This window comes from Lemur catta, chromosome 1 (genome assembly GCF_020740605.2).
Source record: "Lemur catta isolate mLemCat1 chromosome 1, mLemCat1.pri, whole genome shotgun sequence".
NCBI lineage: Eukaryota > Metazoa > Chordata > Mammalia > Primates > Lemuridae > Lemur > Lemur catta.
The window spans coordinates 106,658,602-106,672,138 of NC_059128.1; the positions used below are offsets into that span (position 1 = coordinate 106,658,602).

The 13,537-nt window shown below is 58.2% G+C and overlaps 1 protein-coding gene across 1 annotated transcript; it reads left to right on the plus strand.

Annotated features, from left to right (window-relative positions):
* The first annotated feature begins 872 nt into the window (after positions 1 to 872).
* On the plus strand, positions 873 to 11,883 carry CDC34 (cell division cycle 34, ubiqiutin conjugating enzyme). The gene is made up of 5 exons (XM_045542239.1): positions 873 to 1,268; positions 4,120 to 4,206; positions 4,332 to 4,429; positions 5,072 to 5,206; positions 11,170 to 11,883. The coding sequence occupies exons 1-5, from the start codon at positions 1,092 to 1,094 to the stop codon at positions 11,378 to 11,380; spliced, it is 708 nt and encodes a 235-aa protein (XP_045398195.1). The 5' UTR covers positions 873 to 1,091; the 3' UTR covers positions 11,381 to 11,883.
* Positions 11,884 to 13,537: the final 1,654 nt, after the last annotated feature.

Genomic DNA, 13,537 nt, shown 5'->3' on the forward strand with positions numbered 1-13,537 from the left:
GAGGATTGCTTGAGCCCAGGAGTTTGAGGTTGCTGTGAGCTACACTGACGCCAGGACACTCTAGCCTGGGCAACAGAGTGAGACTCTATCTCCAAAAAAAAAAAAGATTTAGGTGGGATCAGAGTTCAGCCTGAAGTGAGGACACAGCCAGCCACGTTCAAAGCTCAAGTTGGGGTGGGGGCTCAGAGTGGGGATTCTGGCTCCGTCAGGATGGGGACCTGTCCCGGGTCAAGTGCTGAATCGAGACTCATTTCCTTCCCAATTTCTCTGGAAGGAGCATCTTGCCAACCTCTCACGACTCCAGTGTCCAGCCGGCACGCCCGCCCCCTGGGGTCCCTCACTGACCCCGCCCTGACCTTGGCCCTGTTCTCAGCCCGGCTTCACGGGAAACTGAGGCACCGCCCGCTTTGTGGACAGGCCGAGCTCTCGGCCCACGTCCCGCTCTGCTTTTCCAGGGAGACCCACGAGAACAAATCGCCCTTTCCGGGCGGGGAAGCCAAGCGGGGACCAGTCGGCCGCCGCCACCCGGCGGGGACCCCACCCCGCCCGCGGCCCCCGGCCCCCGGCCCCGGTCCTTCCCCAATTCCCCGCCCGCGGCCCCGCCCCCGCGGGACGTCACAAAAAGGCCCCCAAAAGCCGGGCGGCCGGGCTGGGCGGCGCAGCCTAGCCCTGCCGGTCCCCGCGCACGGGCGTCCAGAGCAGTCGCAGCGCGGTGGCGGCGGCAGCTCGAAAGCGCCCGGTGCCCGCGGCCCCTCCCTGCCGGCGCGCAAGCGGGCGGGGCGGCGGCGGCACTTCCCGGCGTGCCCCGCGGGCGGGCGCGCAGGCGCAGTGGGGCCCGGCCGCGGCGCGCAGGCGCAGCGCGGGCGGGGCGCGCGGGCCCGGCCGAGGCAGCGCCGGCAGAGCGAGTGGAGCGCTCCGGGGCCCCGGGTGGCGGCGGCGGCGGCGGCGGCGGCGTCGAGGAGGAAGGCGGCGGCGGCCCCAGCGGCTCCCTCCCGGCCGGCGCGCGGCCCGGCCCGTCTCGCGAGCTCGCGGCTGCCCCGCGGCCCAGCGCGCCCCCGACCCCGGGCCCCTCCGCCGCCGCCGCCGCCGCCATGGCCAGGCCGCTTGTGCCCAGCTCGCAGAAGGCTCTGCTGCTCGAGCTCAAGGGGCTGCAGGAGGAGCCGGTCGAGGGCTTCCGCGTGACGCTGGTGGACGAGGGCGACCTGTACAACTGGGAGGTGGCCATCTTCGGGCCCCCCAACACCTATTACGAGGGCGGCTACTTCAAGGTGAGCCGGGCGGGCCCCGCAGCCTCCGGCGGGCGGCTCAGCTTCCCCGCTGGGGGCGGGGACTCTCCGTCGCTGCTGCAGTCTGGCCCCAGCACTCCACCAGAACCCCCAGTTCCTCCGGGCACCGAAGGCCTCGCTGTCTCCCGCTTAGTCCGCCGGCCCCGCCGGGACCCTGCCAGCTTTGTCCGGCTTTGGAGCTCTTGCTTACCTCGCCCCCGGGAGGGCTCGGGCCGCCACCCCTCCTTCGCCCAGCCCCTCGGGAGAGGCGAAGGGAGAGCCCGGGCAAACTCCAGCCTTTCAGCTGCTTCCCCGCCCCCTCCCCAGAGGAGACAAAGAGGCCTCCCCAGAACCGGCGAGTAGCTATTGTTGGGGAGCTCAGGGCCGGTGGAGAAGGGAGGGAGGCCAGCCAGGGGTGGCTGGCGCGGCCACTTGCTCGGGTTCCAACAAAGGCCCGGATGAGGCCTTGGCAGCCGCGACCTGCTTGGAAAGCGGCAACTCTTGCCGATAGTAGCTGGCCAGGCGCTCCGTCCTCATCCGCAGCTTTATGTAACCTGTTCTCCAGGGAAGGGTGAGGGGGGGGCGGTCCCTCCCACCCTGCTCCCTGGAGCTACCCTCCAGGCCCCTGCTAGCGTCCTGGACCCCGACCTCCAAAGCTTGGGGCTCCTCTTTCACTTCACCCCAGCTGGCGTTTCTCAGATTCCACTGAGCAGGGGGCTTCTTGGGACCCAAATCTCAGGTTCTGGGCCATTTCTTCTGCTCTCTGGTGATTTCGTTCTCAGCACTTCACTGTTTTAGTAAGTTGTTGGGAGCAGGGAGACTGTTTCTGTCTGATGTAGAAAGGACTTAGGCCAAAACCAGGGCAGTTTTCTCCATCTCACTGTCTGAGCCCAGCCATAGCCGTGGACTCCTCAGAGACACAGGACCTTCTTAGGGCCAGAGGGACAAGGCGAGGGGTCTCCCTGCGTGTAAGATGGGGAGCCAGCCCCCATGCAGGAGTCTGCTGCCATCACCGCTTGCCAAGAGCCCGGGCACAGCCTGCTTGTGCCTTGGCTGGAAGGCTGGGCGGCAGCAGAAACCACAGCCAGAGCAGGCTGAGGGGGTGGGGCTGAGGGGGGTGATGCTGCCTGGACAGATGTCTTTTTGCGCTCTGGGCTAATGTTTGAGCTGCGCCTCCTCAGTAGCTGTGAGGTCAGCAGCCTTGTCTGGGGGGCAATTGCTGGGCTGGTGCTGGGTTGCAGCTTGGAGTGGGATGGGACAGCCTTGGGTCCTGCATCTGGGACCCTGCCTCCCCAGGCAGGGAATGGGGTTCAGGGGATGTGGGCAGAGCTCTCTGGGCTGGCATGAGGGGATAATCCCATCTTCCTGGAGGAGAACAGCATGAGGGGCCTGCCAGACCTCAGCCACCTGTGCACTCTCCTCTGAAGCCAGTGTGGGACCCAGGGTGGCTCTGCCTGATCCGAGTGTGGTTGGGTGGGGAGAGGGGTGTAGAAACACAGTGCTATGCAGTGCCTGGGGCCACTGCTGCTTCCCAGCCACTTCTTCAGGCCTTGCTCTGGCAGCCAGGCCTCCCCCACTTCTCTTTGAGCCGAAGGAGCTGTGCTGTGTGCTGAAGGGTGCCCCAGAGATCCTCTCCACAGCTAGCTTGCTCTGTGCCCTCGGGCAAGGTGCTGTCATCTGAGACTCAGTGTGCTCAGCAGTGAAATCTCTGGGCTGCTTAAAACAAGAGACGTGGTGGGACTCGGTGCAACTGAGGCCACATCTCCCTGCTTTGCTGTTGAGGCCTTGGCTGTTCTCAAAGACCTCTGCTTAGAACCCAGCACTAGGCTCAGGGAACTTGCGGGCAGGTACTGAGACCCAAGTTTTAGGCTTGCTCTCTGTGGTCATGGGCAAGTTACTTGCCTCCCAGGGCCTCAGTGTGTTCAACCACAAACAGAAGCATGCCCCCTGAGTGCCCTCTCTGCCCAGGGGGGTTTCTCTAAAGAACAGCGTTTAGGAGGCTGCAGCAAAGGTGCCCCCCCTCAGCCCCTTGGAGCTCAAAGTACCACCAGGACCTCTGGACCAAACCCCCAGTGCCTGACACTGGGGCTCACCAAGTCTTCCTTGTTTACCTGCTGATAGTCCAGGAGGGCAGTGGGCGGGTATCACAGCCCAGGCCAGAAGCCAAGGAGCTCTGTCACCTGGGTAAGTGGCTCAGCTTGTGGCAGCCCTTGGCCCAAAGCCCTGAGCCCCCAGGGCCTGGTTAGCTGTCAGGGGAGGTGCCGATGTGGAACAGGTCCTGCCATACTTCTGTGACCTGTCGGTCTGCCTGCCTGACCCTCCAAGACCAGACACCTAAGGGCAGACAGCCCATGCTGAGTCACCTGCCAGGGCCTAGCCCATGGCAGGTGTTTGAAGTGTTTGCTGAGTGAGCACACATCTCTTCTAACCCTTCCCACAACCTGGATGCTGCAGCCCCAGAGGTGGAGCCCCTACCAGTCCGTTCAGCTGACTGCTGGGGCGTGCTTGCCGCCTTGGTCCCACGCACCTGGCCTGGGCTGCCAGGGGCTCAGAGCTGCTCCAGCAGCAGTGCCCCATTCCCTGGCAGGTGCGCTGGCCCAGCCCCTGGCCACCTGGACTGCTAGGGGCTGGGATCAGCTCCAGTGAATCCAAAAAAGCCTGAGGCAGCCTTTCGTGGACCTGACCCCAGACCCGTCCCTGCCATGGCCAGAATGGGGCATCTCTGTCACCCATACGCCCCAAACACCAGCGCTCAGAGAGTGATCAGCCCAGGTCATCCTGTGAAACGGGGCCCTGGCAGGGGAGGGGGCAGGCTCCAGCTGAGGCCCCCTGCTTTTTGCTCACCCCACCACAGGCACGCCTCAAGTTCCCCATCGACTACCCTTACTCCCCGCCAGCCTTTCGGTTCCTGACCAAGATGTGGCACCCTAACATCTACGAGGTGAGCCAGCCTCCCCCCACAGCCTGGGGTCTTTGTCTGCAGACCTGGGCAAGTGGGAACTGGGTGTGGGGGGAGCTGTCACAGGAGTTCAGAGGCCGGTGCTGACCTGTCCCCCTCTTGCACAGACAGGGGACGTGTGTATCTCCATCCTCCACCCCCCAGTTGATGACCCCCAGAGTGGGGAACTGCCCTCAGAGCGGTGGAACCCCACCCAGAATGTCAGGTAGGCTGGGCTCCCTGCCTCGGGGTGGGGAAGTCTGCCCCACTGTAATGTTTGCCCAGCAGGGTGCCCAGGACCCCTGGGGCCAGCCCCACCACCTCATCCTGGGATCTCCCTCCCTCTGGCCCTGTCTCCAGGAGTGGGCTCCCTCATACCACATGTGCTGCCCACAGCTAGGTCCCTGGGTGCAGGTATCTTGCATTGTTGCCTGCCCGGACTCAAGTTCAGCCCAGGCAGGACGTGCAGGGGATGAGGGCAGCACCTGGGTATGAAGGAGGTGGTCTGGGCTGACTGCCCCCACTCGTCTTGGCACAGGAGTCAAAGGTGGCGGGGAGACTCGTACAGGTCTGGCTGGAGCTCAGCCGCTCCCTGCTCCAGCTCCTACAGTCCTGGGGGCCTGGAACACAACCAGAAGCTGTGAGAAGGCCAGGCAGACATCTTCTGGTGGTGACGGGGGTAACGGTGCTCCTGGCCATGTCCACAAGTTCATGGTGCCTCTCAGGGCCTGAGAGAAGCCAGAGGCTCAGGTTCCCGGGGCCATGTTTGGCCTCCTGGCTCCCGTTTGCGACGTTGGATGTGAGCTGGGTGGTGCAGCCAAGGCAGAGCCCACGTGGGCCTTCCATGCCTGACTCAGTCTCTCCCCAGGACCATCCTCCTGAGCGTGATCTCCCTCCTGAATGAGCCCAACACCTTCTCGCCAGCCAACGTGGACGCCTCGGTGATGTACAGGAAATGGAAAGAGAGCAAAGGGAAGGACCGGGAGTACACAGACATCATCCGGTGAGGGCAGGCAGGCTCCCTGCAGACAGACTCCTGCACAGGGCGCAAGCCGGCCACCCGCTCCCTGCCACTGCTGCGGCACAACAGGCCTGGCCCAGAGGGGCTTCCTGGGTGCTGCCTCTTTATGGGGTCATGTCTGCCCACGGGGAAGCCAAGCCCACGGCAGGAAGGGTCCAGCCGGGTTCAAGCCCAGCTTCTGGTCTCTTTTCTTCTTTTTTTAGAAAATTAGGTGGTTTTTTTTCTTTTTTGTATTACAAAATTTTCCATTCGTACAATAGCATGGTGTAAACGTAGCCAGGTATGGTGGCACATGCCCGTAGTCCCAGCTACTCAGGAGACTGAGGTGAGAGGATCCGTTGAGCCCAGGAGTTGGAGGCTGCAGTGAGCTGTGATCGCACTGCTGCGCTCCAGCCTGGCACAGCGAGACCCTGTCTCTAAGAGATAAGCAAGTACACATAACAGGACGTGTACTGTACAGGTGTAGTAAGTGTAATGTGCATACACGTGTGTGTCCACATACCAGCAATGGCGTAGAGTAGGAGCAAGCGCCCACTGCCCGCCAGCTGCCAGCGAGGCTCTACCACCGTGTTTTGCTTCCTAACTAGACACCAGACATGCCTCGCCCTCCTGGTGTGCTGTGTGCCCCTCCTCACCCCCGCCCAGCTCATCCCCTGGTTTATGTTTGGGTCCTTGTACTGTGGTGGTGCCTGTCCGCTGTAAACCGGAAGTCTGTGTCCATCTGTGCGGGAGCCACCAGCTCCGTGGCTTTGTCAGTCAGCCTCGGTTTGGGGTATCGTTGAGATCATGCCTCACACACTGTCTTGGCAACTTGCTGTTGTGAACATAAACACGTTTTAATAGTTTGCTGCCTAAACATCTCTTATGTTTGTGATTTTGAAACTTAGAATCATTTTCCAAAGGCAGGAAAATACTCTTTTCCGGGTTATAAAAGCAGAGCATTGATTGTGGATTTCCAGAGTCAGCCCTTCCCCTTGTTTCTCTTTGAGTTGTTTCTGGTTTCTCCCTGTGTGAACACATGGGTGAGCATCCCTGGAAAGGGGCCTCCTTGGAAACAGGTGGGATTTTACTCCAGGCCTGGACTAGGGGTGGGTGCGTGCCCCAGCTGGCCCGCACCCACCCCCTGGCCCATCCCTGTCCTGTTCTCTCACACTCTGAGATGCTGTGTCCTTTGTCCATCGTCACTTTCAGCTAGGGCTTACTGATCCATTTAATGACAAACTTAACCCTTTAGTTGGTTTTTTTCCCAAATGTTTTCTCAGTTTGTCATTTACCTTTTAATCGAATAAATAAAAAGTTAGGCACACACCTGCCTGGGGGCCCAGCCATTCCATTCCTGAGTGTTTGAGAGAGATGGAGGCATGTGTCCACACCTTTAGGCACAGAAGGGTTTACAATGGCTTTGTTTCCAGAAACAGGCAACACCCCAAATACATATCAGTAGGTGAAGGTTGAGCAGACTGTGGCCAGCCTACATGGAGGCATGAACCAGTGATCCACACACCCACGTGGACTGTGCAGCGTTGTGTTGCTTGGACACCTCCAGGCAGAAGGGAATGCCAGTGCGGGTCCTGTTAACAGGGTGTCTGGGGTACAGGCGGTGCCGGGCAGCAGGGCAGGCAAGTGGTGGTTTGAGAAGAGTGGGACACCCTGGGGCAGCGGGGCTCCTGCTACAGGGTGGGAACTCTGCACGCCAGGCCTCAAACACAGCATCCCCAACCTTTTTGGCATCAGGGACTACTTTCATGGAAGACAGTTTTTCCACAGATTGGGGTGGGGAGGTGGTTTTGGGATGATTCAAGTGCATTCCATTTGTTGTGCACTTATTTTATTTTTTTATTATTATTTTTTTTTGAGACAGTCTTGCTCTGTTGCCTGGGCTAGAGTGCCATGGCGTCATCCTAGCTCACAGCAACCTCAAACTCCTAGGCTTAAGCAATCCTTCTGCCTCAGCCTCCCGAGTAGCTGGAAATACAGGCATGTGCCACCATGCCCAGCTAATTTTTTTCTATATATATTTTTAGTTGTCTAGCTAATTTTTTTCTATTTTTAGTAGAGACGGGATCTCACTCTTGCTCAGGCTGGTCTCGAACTCCTGACCTCGAACGATCCTCCTGCCTCGGCCTCCCAGAGTGCTAGGATTACAGGCGTGAGCCCCTGCATCTAGCCTGCTTCTATTGTTATTGCATTGTCACGTATAATGAAATAGTTATACAACTCAGCACAATGCAGAATCTAATGCGGCCGCTGATCTGGCAGGAAGCAGAGCTCAGGTGGTGGTGCAAGGGATGCGGAGCTGCTGTAAGTACAAACGAAGCTTCTCTTGCCGGCTTGCGTCCTGCTCAGCTCTTGTGCAGCCTGGTTCCTTCCTAACAGGCCAGGGCCGGGGAGTTGGGGACCACAGCTCAAACACATACAAAGCTGCAAGGACAGCACTTTGTCGAGAAATTAACGTGTTCGTGATAGAAAATTATTTTAAGGGCCAGGTGCAGTGAATCACTCCTGTGATCCTAGCACTTTGGGAGGCTGGGGCAGGGGGATCCCTTGAGGCCAGAAGTTGGCGTCTGCAGTGAGCTGTGATGACACCACTGCACTCCAGCCTGGGCGACACAGTGAGAGAGACCTTGTCTCAAAAATAAAAAATAGGCTGGGCGCAGTGGCTCACGCCTGTAATCCTAACACTCTGGGAGGCCGAGGCGGGCGGATTGTTTGAGCTCAGGAGTTTGAGACCAGCCTGAGCAAGAGCGAGACCCCGTCTCTACTAAAAATAGAAAGATTATATGGACAGCTAAAAATATATATAGAAAAACTAGCCGGGCATGGTGGCGCATACCTGTAGTCCCAGCTACTCGGGAGGCTGAGGCAGGAGGATTGCTTGAGCCCAGGAGTTTGAGGTTGCTGTGAGCTAGGCTGACGCCACAGCACTATAGCTCAGGCAACAGAGTGAGACTCTGTCTCAAAAAATAAAATTAAATTAAATTAAAATTAAAAAAGAGAAAATTATTTAGGTACAAATAGAAATGAAAATCATGTAGTCCTAATACCTAGTAGTGGATGTCTTGGTATCGTTTTCCACGCTTTTTTCAATTTATATGTGTATATGTATTTATCACAAAGTGGGTGTGTGCCATAAATGCTTCCTTGTGACCGACCTTCTAGTTAGGAGCATCTTGGTGTTTACATTTGGTGAGTTCATCCATCTCGCAGCCCCTAGCATGGGCAGAGCAGCGGCAACGCCCACCACAGCCACTGGGCTCACTGTGCTCCACGGACTGGGGCCTGCTGTGGCGGTTGCTCCTGCTCTATCTGAGGCTCTTGCATGTGTGGCCCACCCCACGCCTTTCCCTGTTAGGTGGGCTTCATTTCCCAGAGCCCCACAGCTCATCAACCTGGGCATTTGTGGTTTTTATGTGTGTGTATGTATGTGTACCTGTATCCCTGCCAGTTCCCGGATCTCAGAGCAAAGACACAGACTCTGTCTAGGAGGATTGACACCTATAGTTCCCGCTCTTGCTGTTACATAGTATCTCTTGCTGTTTGTTTCAATTTCCTTTTCTCTGAGTGAAATTATGCACGTAGTTTCCTCATCTAGGTCTCACCTATCTTTGTTGGTGGTTCTGTGATATTTCGTGTAAGCAGAATTTTAAAAACAACTTTTAAAATATTGCACACAGTGGCTCATGCCTGTAATCCCAGCACTCTGGGAGGCCGAGGCAGGAGGATCACTTGAGGTCAGGAGTTCCAGACCAGACTGAGTAAGATCAAGACCCGGTCTCTACTAAAAATAGAAAAATTAGCCAGGTGTGGCAGCACCTGTAGTCCCAACTACTTGGGAGGCTGACGCAGGAGGATTGCTTGAGCCCAGGAGTTGGAGGCTGCAGTGTGAGCTGTGATAACGCCATGGCACTCCAGCCTCGACAACAGAGCAGGGCCCTGTCTCAAATAAGTAAAAAATAAAATGTTGCTCACATAATCTGTGTGCCTTTCCCTTGCCCAGATCCCAAGGGGGGACCCGTGAGCAGATGGAGCAGTCTTGCCAGCTCTGCCAGCGTCCTCATGTCATCCTGGGCAGCAGCCCAGTGCCAGGCGGTCTCGGGCAGTGCTGTGCCCATGCCTGCCGACCCCTCCACCCTTGCTGAGCAGACGCCCTCACAGGCCATATCCCCTCACCCCCAAGATCCCAGTGCAGAAATAAAAGCCAGAGTATTTTTTTAAATTTTCACAGGTACATAATAGTGCTATGTTTTTATAGGGTGCCTGTGATGTTTTGATATAGGCATACACTGTGTAACAGGTCAGGGTCATTGGGGCACCCATCACCTCAAGCGTGTGTCATTTCTGTGTGTTGGGAACATTGCGATTCCCCTCTTAGCTATTTTAAAGTATACCCTGGCTTTTTGACTGCCACTTTGTTGTGCTGTCAAATACTGTTCACTCTAACTATAGTTTGTACACAGTAACCATTCCCACCTTATCCCCCCTCCCCACCACCCTTCCCAACCTCTGGTAACTGTCATTCTACTCTGTCTCCATGACATCAGTGATTTTAATATTTAGCTCCCACATGTGGGTGAGAACATGCGAGATTTGTCTTTCTGTGCCCGGCTTATTTCACATAACGTAATGTTGGGAATGGCAGGGTTTCGTTCTTGTTTATAGCCATGTAATATTCCATTGTGTACATGGTGCACGTTTTCTTTATCCTCACCCATTGGTGGACACGTCGGTTGACTCCAGTCCTGGCTGTTGTGAACAGTGCTGCAGCAACATGGACACAGTTATCTTTTTGATGTACTGATTTCTTTTGGACATATACCCAACAGTGCATTGCCAGGTCATATGGTACTTCTATTTTGAGCCCAGACTATTTTTATCCCTCAAAACTCCCTGTGGGCCGGCTCACATGTCCCATGTGGAAGGCTGGGGTCCTGCTGTCTGCCTGTTTTCGAGTCCGTGAATGCATGTTTTGACCTCGAAGCAGCCTGTGTGTCTCGCTCAGTTCTGTCGGGGCCTGGCTGGGTCAGGAGCCCAGGATCGGACGGCACTGCTGGGGTGATCAGAGGTCATCCCGGCTGGGGGCAGATGATCTGGAAAGCCCAGAGGAACCGGCTCATGCATGTGCTCTGCCATGGATGCCCCAGAGGCTGGAGGCAGCCCCTCTTACCGGTGGCACCCTGTTGCTGGGCACCCCTACTTGGTTCCTCACAAAAAGCTACTGGGCTGGGGTCGGTGTCCGTCTGTCCGTCCCCGCCCTAGGGCCTTGCTGTGCTGGTGAGTGGCTGTGTACTTCCGAGAGCTGCACCTCCTGGCCAGGTCAGGGCCCCAAGCCCCATCCCTGAGGCTGTGGCCTCGTTCTTGTTCCTGTCAAGCCGGTGCATTGCGCACAGCTGGCAGCAGCGATTCGGCCTGGCGTGGTGCACGTGTCCCTGGTAGGCACGGCCTGGCAGCCTCACCCTGCTGTGCTGACACCAGGGTGTTCGTGACATATCCTGGAGATGGAGTTGGGGACAGGCCCTTTTTAGGGCCTTCAGGGTATGGTGCCCTCTGGACGCTTGTGCTGACTTGGCCTCCCTTCCTCCCAGAGGTGCAGACAGCCCAGCCCAACTAGATCTTAAAATCCTAACGAGTGCTCAGAGGTTTCCTCCCTTGCCCTTGGCCTTCTCTGCCCTCGCAGGCGCTGAGCTGCCTTCCCTGCTCCTACGTGCTGGAAAGCCTGCCTGTGGGGCGAGGGCAGGTGTGGCTCAGCATGGCTCCAGCGTCCATGCTTCCCCACCTGGGCTTCTTGCCTCTGCTGAGTCCTCGCCCCTGGCGTTTCCCCCTGGGTTCCCACCATGGCAGGGTGTTATGCTGCCCCCTTAAGAGGGCCCTGAGCATTGGGCACGAGCGTGCCGTGGGGTGGGGTGGGGTGGGTGTGAGCGGCACCCTCACCTACCCTGTCCCCCCAGGAAGCAGGTCCTAGGGACCAAGGTGGACGCAGAGCGCGACGGTGTGAAGGTGCCCACCACGCTGGCCGAGTACTGCGTGAAGACCAAGGCGCCCGCACCTGACGAGGGCTCAGACCTCTTCTATGATGACTACTACGAGGACGGCGATGGGGAGGAGGCGGACAGCTGCTTCGGGGACGAGGAGGACGACTCTGGCAATGAGGGGTCCTGACAGCGCGCGCCCCACCGAAATAAACTTACAGAGTTTTACCTCACTGGGACTGGACCGAATGGGCTTCTTAGGTGGCAGACTCTACCTCACGGGAGGTGTTGTGTTGGATCCCACCCCTCTGGTTGTTTCAGTTTAGGTCTTTTTTCCTTCCCTGTATTTGTTCTGGGTTTTCCTCTGCTTCAGAGAAGAGGGGCCGCCTGCCTTGCTCTGGGACCCTGGTCCGGCTGTGGCCACTGTCTCCCCTCGGGAGGGCAGCATGGCCCTGACTGCTGCTTGGACGCCTTGACTTCGGGGACTGGCCACAGCCCAGAGGAGCCACATGGAGCCACAGATGGGAACGTGTGGGCGCCAGCTCCCTGCCGCCACTGAGGGCCAGGCAGCTCCATGGCCTGGAGCCAAAGACTTGGTGTGTTTCCCAGCTCATGAGTGGACGGATTAGCTGTGGCCGCCTCTTCTCTCTGCTTTGGTTTGTTTGAAATCTAAATAAAACTACTTTATGAGAAGACAGAGAACCTCTCCTTGGGAGGGAGAGGCAGCCATGAGGTCCACATGTGACCAAGTGCTACTGGCGCCTAGCCTTGGGGCAGGGTGGCCAGTGCATTCGAGGAAGGGGCCGCATCCTCAGATCTGCGGGGTCTGAGCAGGAGGCGGCTGGTTTGCTTTGCGTGTGTTGAATGAACTGCTGCCATGGGCTGGTTCTTGTGGTCCAGGGTCCGCAGGGCAGAAATGACCCCCAGCCTCGGCTGCCTACCCATCCAGGCTGGGGTCACCGCAGCCCTGGGTGCACACAGTCTGGCCTTGTTTGTGCAACTGGAAAGTCCAGGAATGGCTGGACTTCAGATCCTGGTGCCATCAGGACCAGGTTCCCCCGAGCATCAGGCTCTCCTGCCTCTGGGCTTCCAAGACAGTCCGCACCCTTCAGCCTGGAGGCCTCCAGTTGCCCAGGGGTGGTTGTGTCACCGCTGCCACAAGACCTTGGGCTGCGTATGGGTGGAGGTAGGGCAGGGCAGGGTCCAGAGGTGAGGGTGGGGTTGGGGTGGCCAGTGCTGAGAGGGCTGTGTGCCCTCCTCCCAGATCCTGGCGGCACCCAACATCTTCTGCTGGCTTTTCCTACATGCACAGGGCCCTGGCCCGGCCAGTCTCGCCTGGATAGCCGTGTGCCCTCTGCCACCTCCTTCCCCATTGCCAGCCGCTCTGAATGAGGAGCTCGACAGTGTCCCAGCCCTCACAGCATCTGGGGGGTCCCGGGCCCCTGCATGGAGAGCCCCTCCAGACACTCAGCAGGTGCCAGCTCCCTCAGTCGCCGCAGCAGTGACCCAGCAGGCAGAGTGGGATTCAGGGTGCCCGTGTTGTATGTAAAGTTTGTCAGCACAGTCACACCTTTGCTTCACATGCTGTCCCAAGGGCAGAACTGAGCCACTGCAACAGTGTCTGGCCCTTTGCAGAAGTTTGCCCGCCCACCCGCTCTCCCCAGGGCCTCTTCTCCCTGTTCCCACAACTGCCTAGTGGCTCCTGCCGGTCAGGAGCTAGTTGGGCCCAGTGGGGGCTTTTCTCACACCCCTGGGGTGATGCAGACCTGGGGTGCTAAAGTCACGGGAGGTGTTGGGCTCCTGGGCTGGGGACACTCCCAGGCTGTGCCCCGCATGGCTGCCAGCCAACGCACCCCCATGTGGCCTCCCCACGGCACTTGGGCTTCTGGGTGGCATAGGCCAGTCAGGCTCCAAGCTGAGCGGCCAGGAGCTAGGCCATTTCCAACCAGCCTCAAGCCACACGGTTTCCACCCAGATTTGAGGGGAGGGGACACAGGCCCCACCTCTCAAGTGGTGCCCCTGGAAGGGCCAGTGGCCAGGATGTAAAACCGCCACTCTGGCCTCCCCCTCCCCTCAGACTATGCCCAAGATGACTCCCAAAGGACCGTTGGGACACAGAGCTGACACCCTGATCTGCCGCCAACTGTAATTACTGCAGTTGGCCACTAAGTTGAATTTCAGATAGACAACAAATGACTTTTACTCTGTGTATATCCTGTGCTGTATTTGGGACGCATAGTAAAAAACTGTTGTCTATCTGAAATTCAGATCTAACTGGGCACCCTGTTTTCAGTTGCTTAATGTGGCCACCCCGATACTGATGGAACTGCCTGCTGGGGTGGTTAGG

Coding starts and splice junctions, on each gene's coding strand:
- CDC34 (XM_045542239.1), top strand. CDS start 1,092: ATGGCCAGGCCGCTTGTGCCCAGCTCGCAGAAGGCTCTGCTGCTCGAG. Junction 1,269..4,119: donor ACGAGGGCGGCTACTTCAAG/GTGAGCCGGGCG, acceptor ACCCCACCACAG/GCACGCCTCAAGTTCCCCAT. Junction 4,207..4,331: donor GGCACCCTAACATCTACGAG/GTGAGCCAGCCT, acceptor CCTCTTGCACAG/ACAGGGGACGTGTGTATCTC.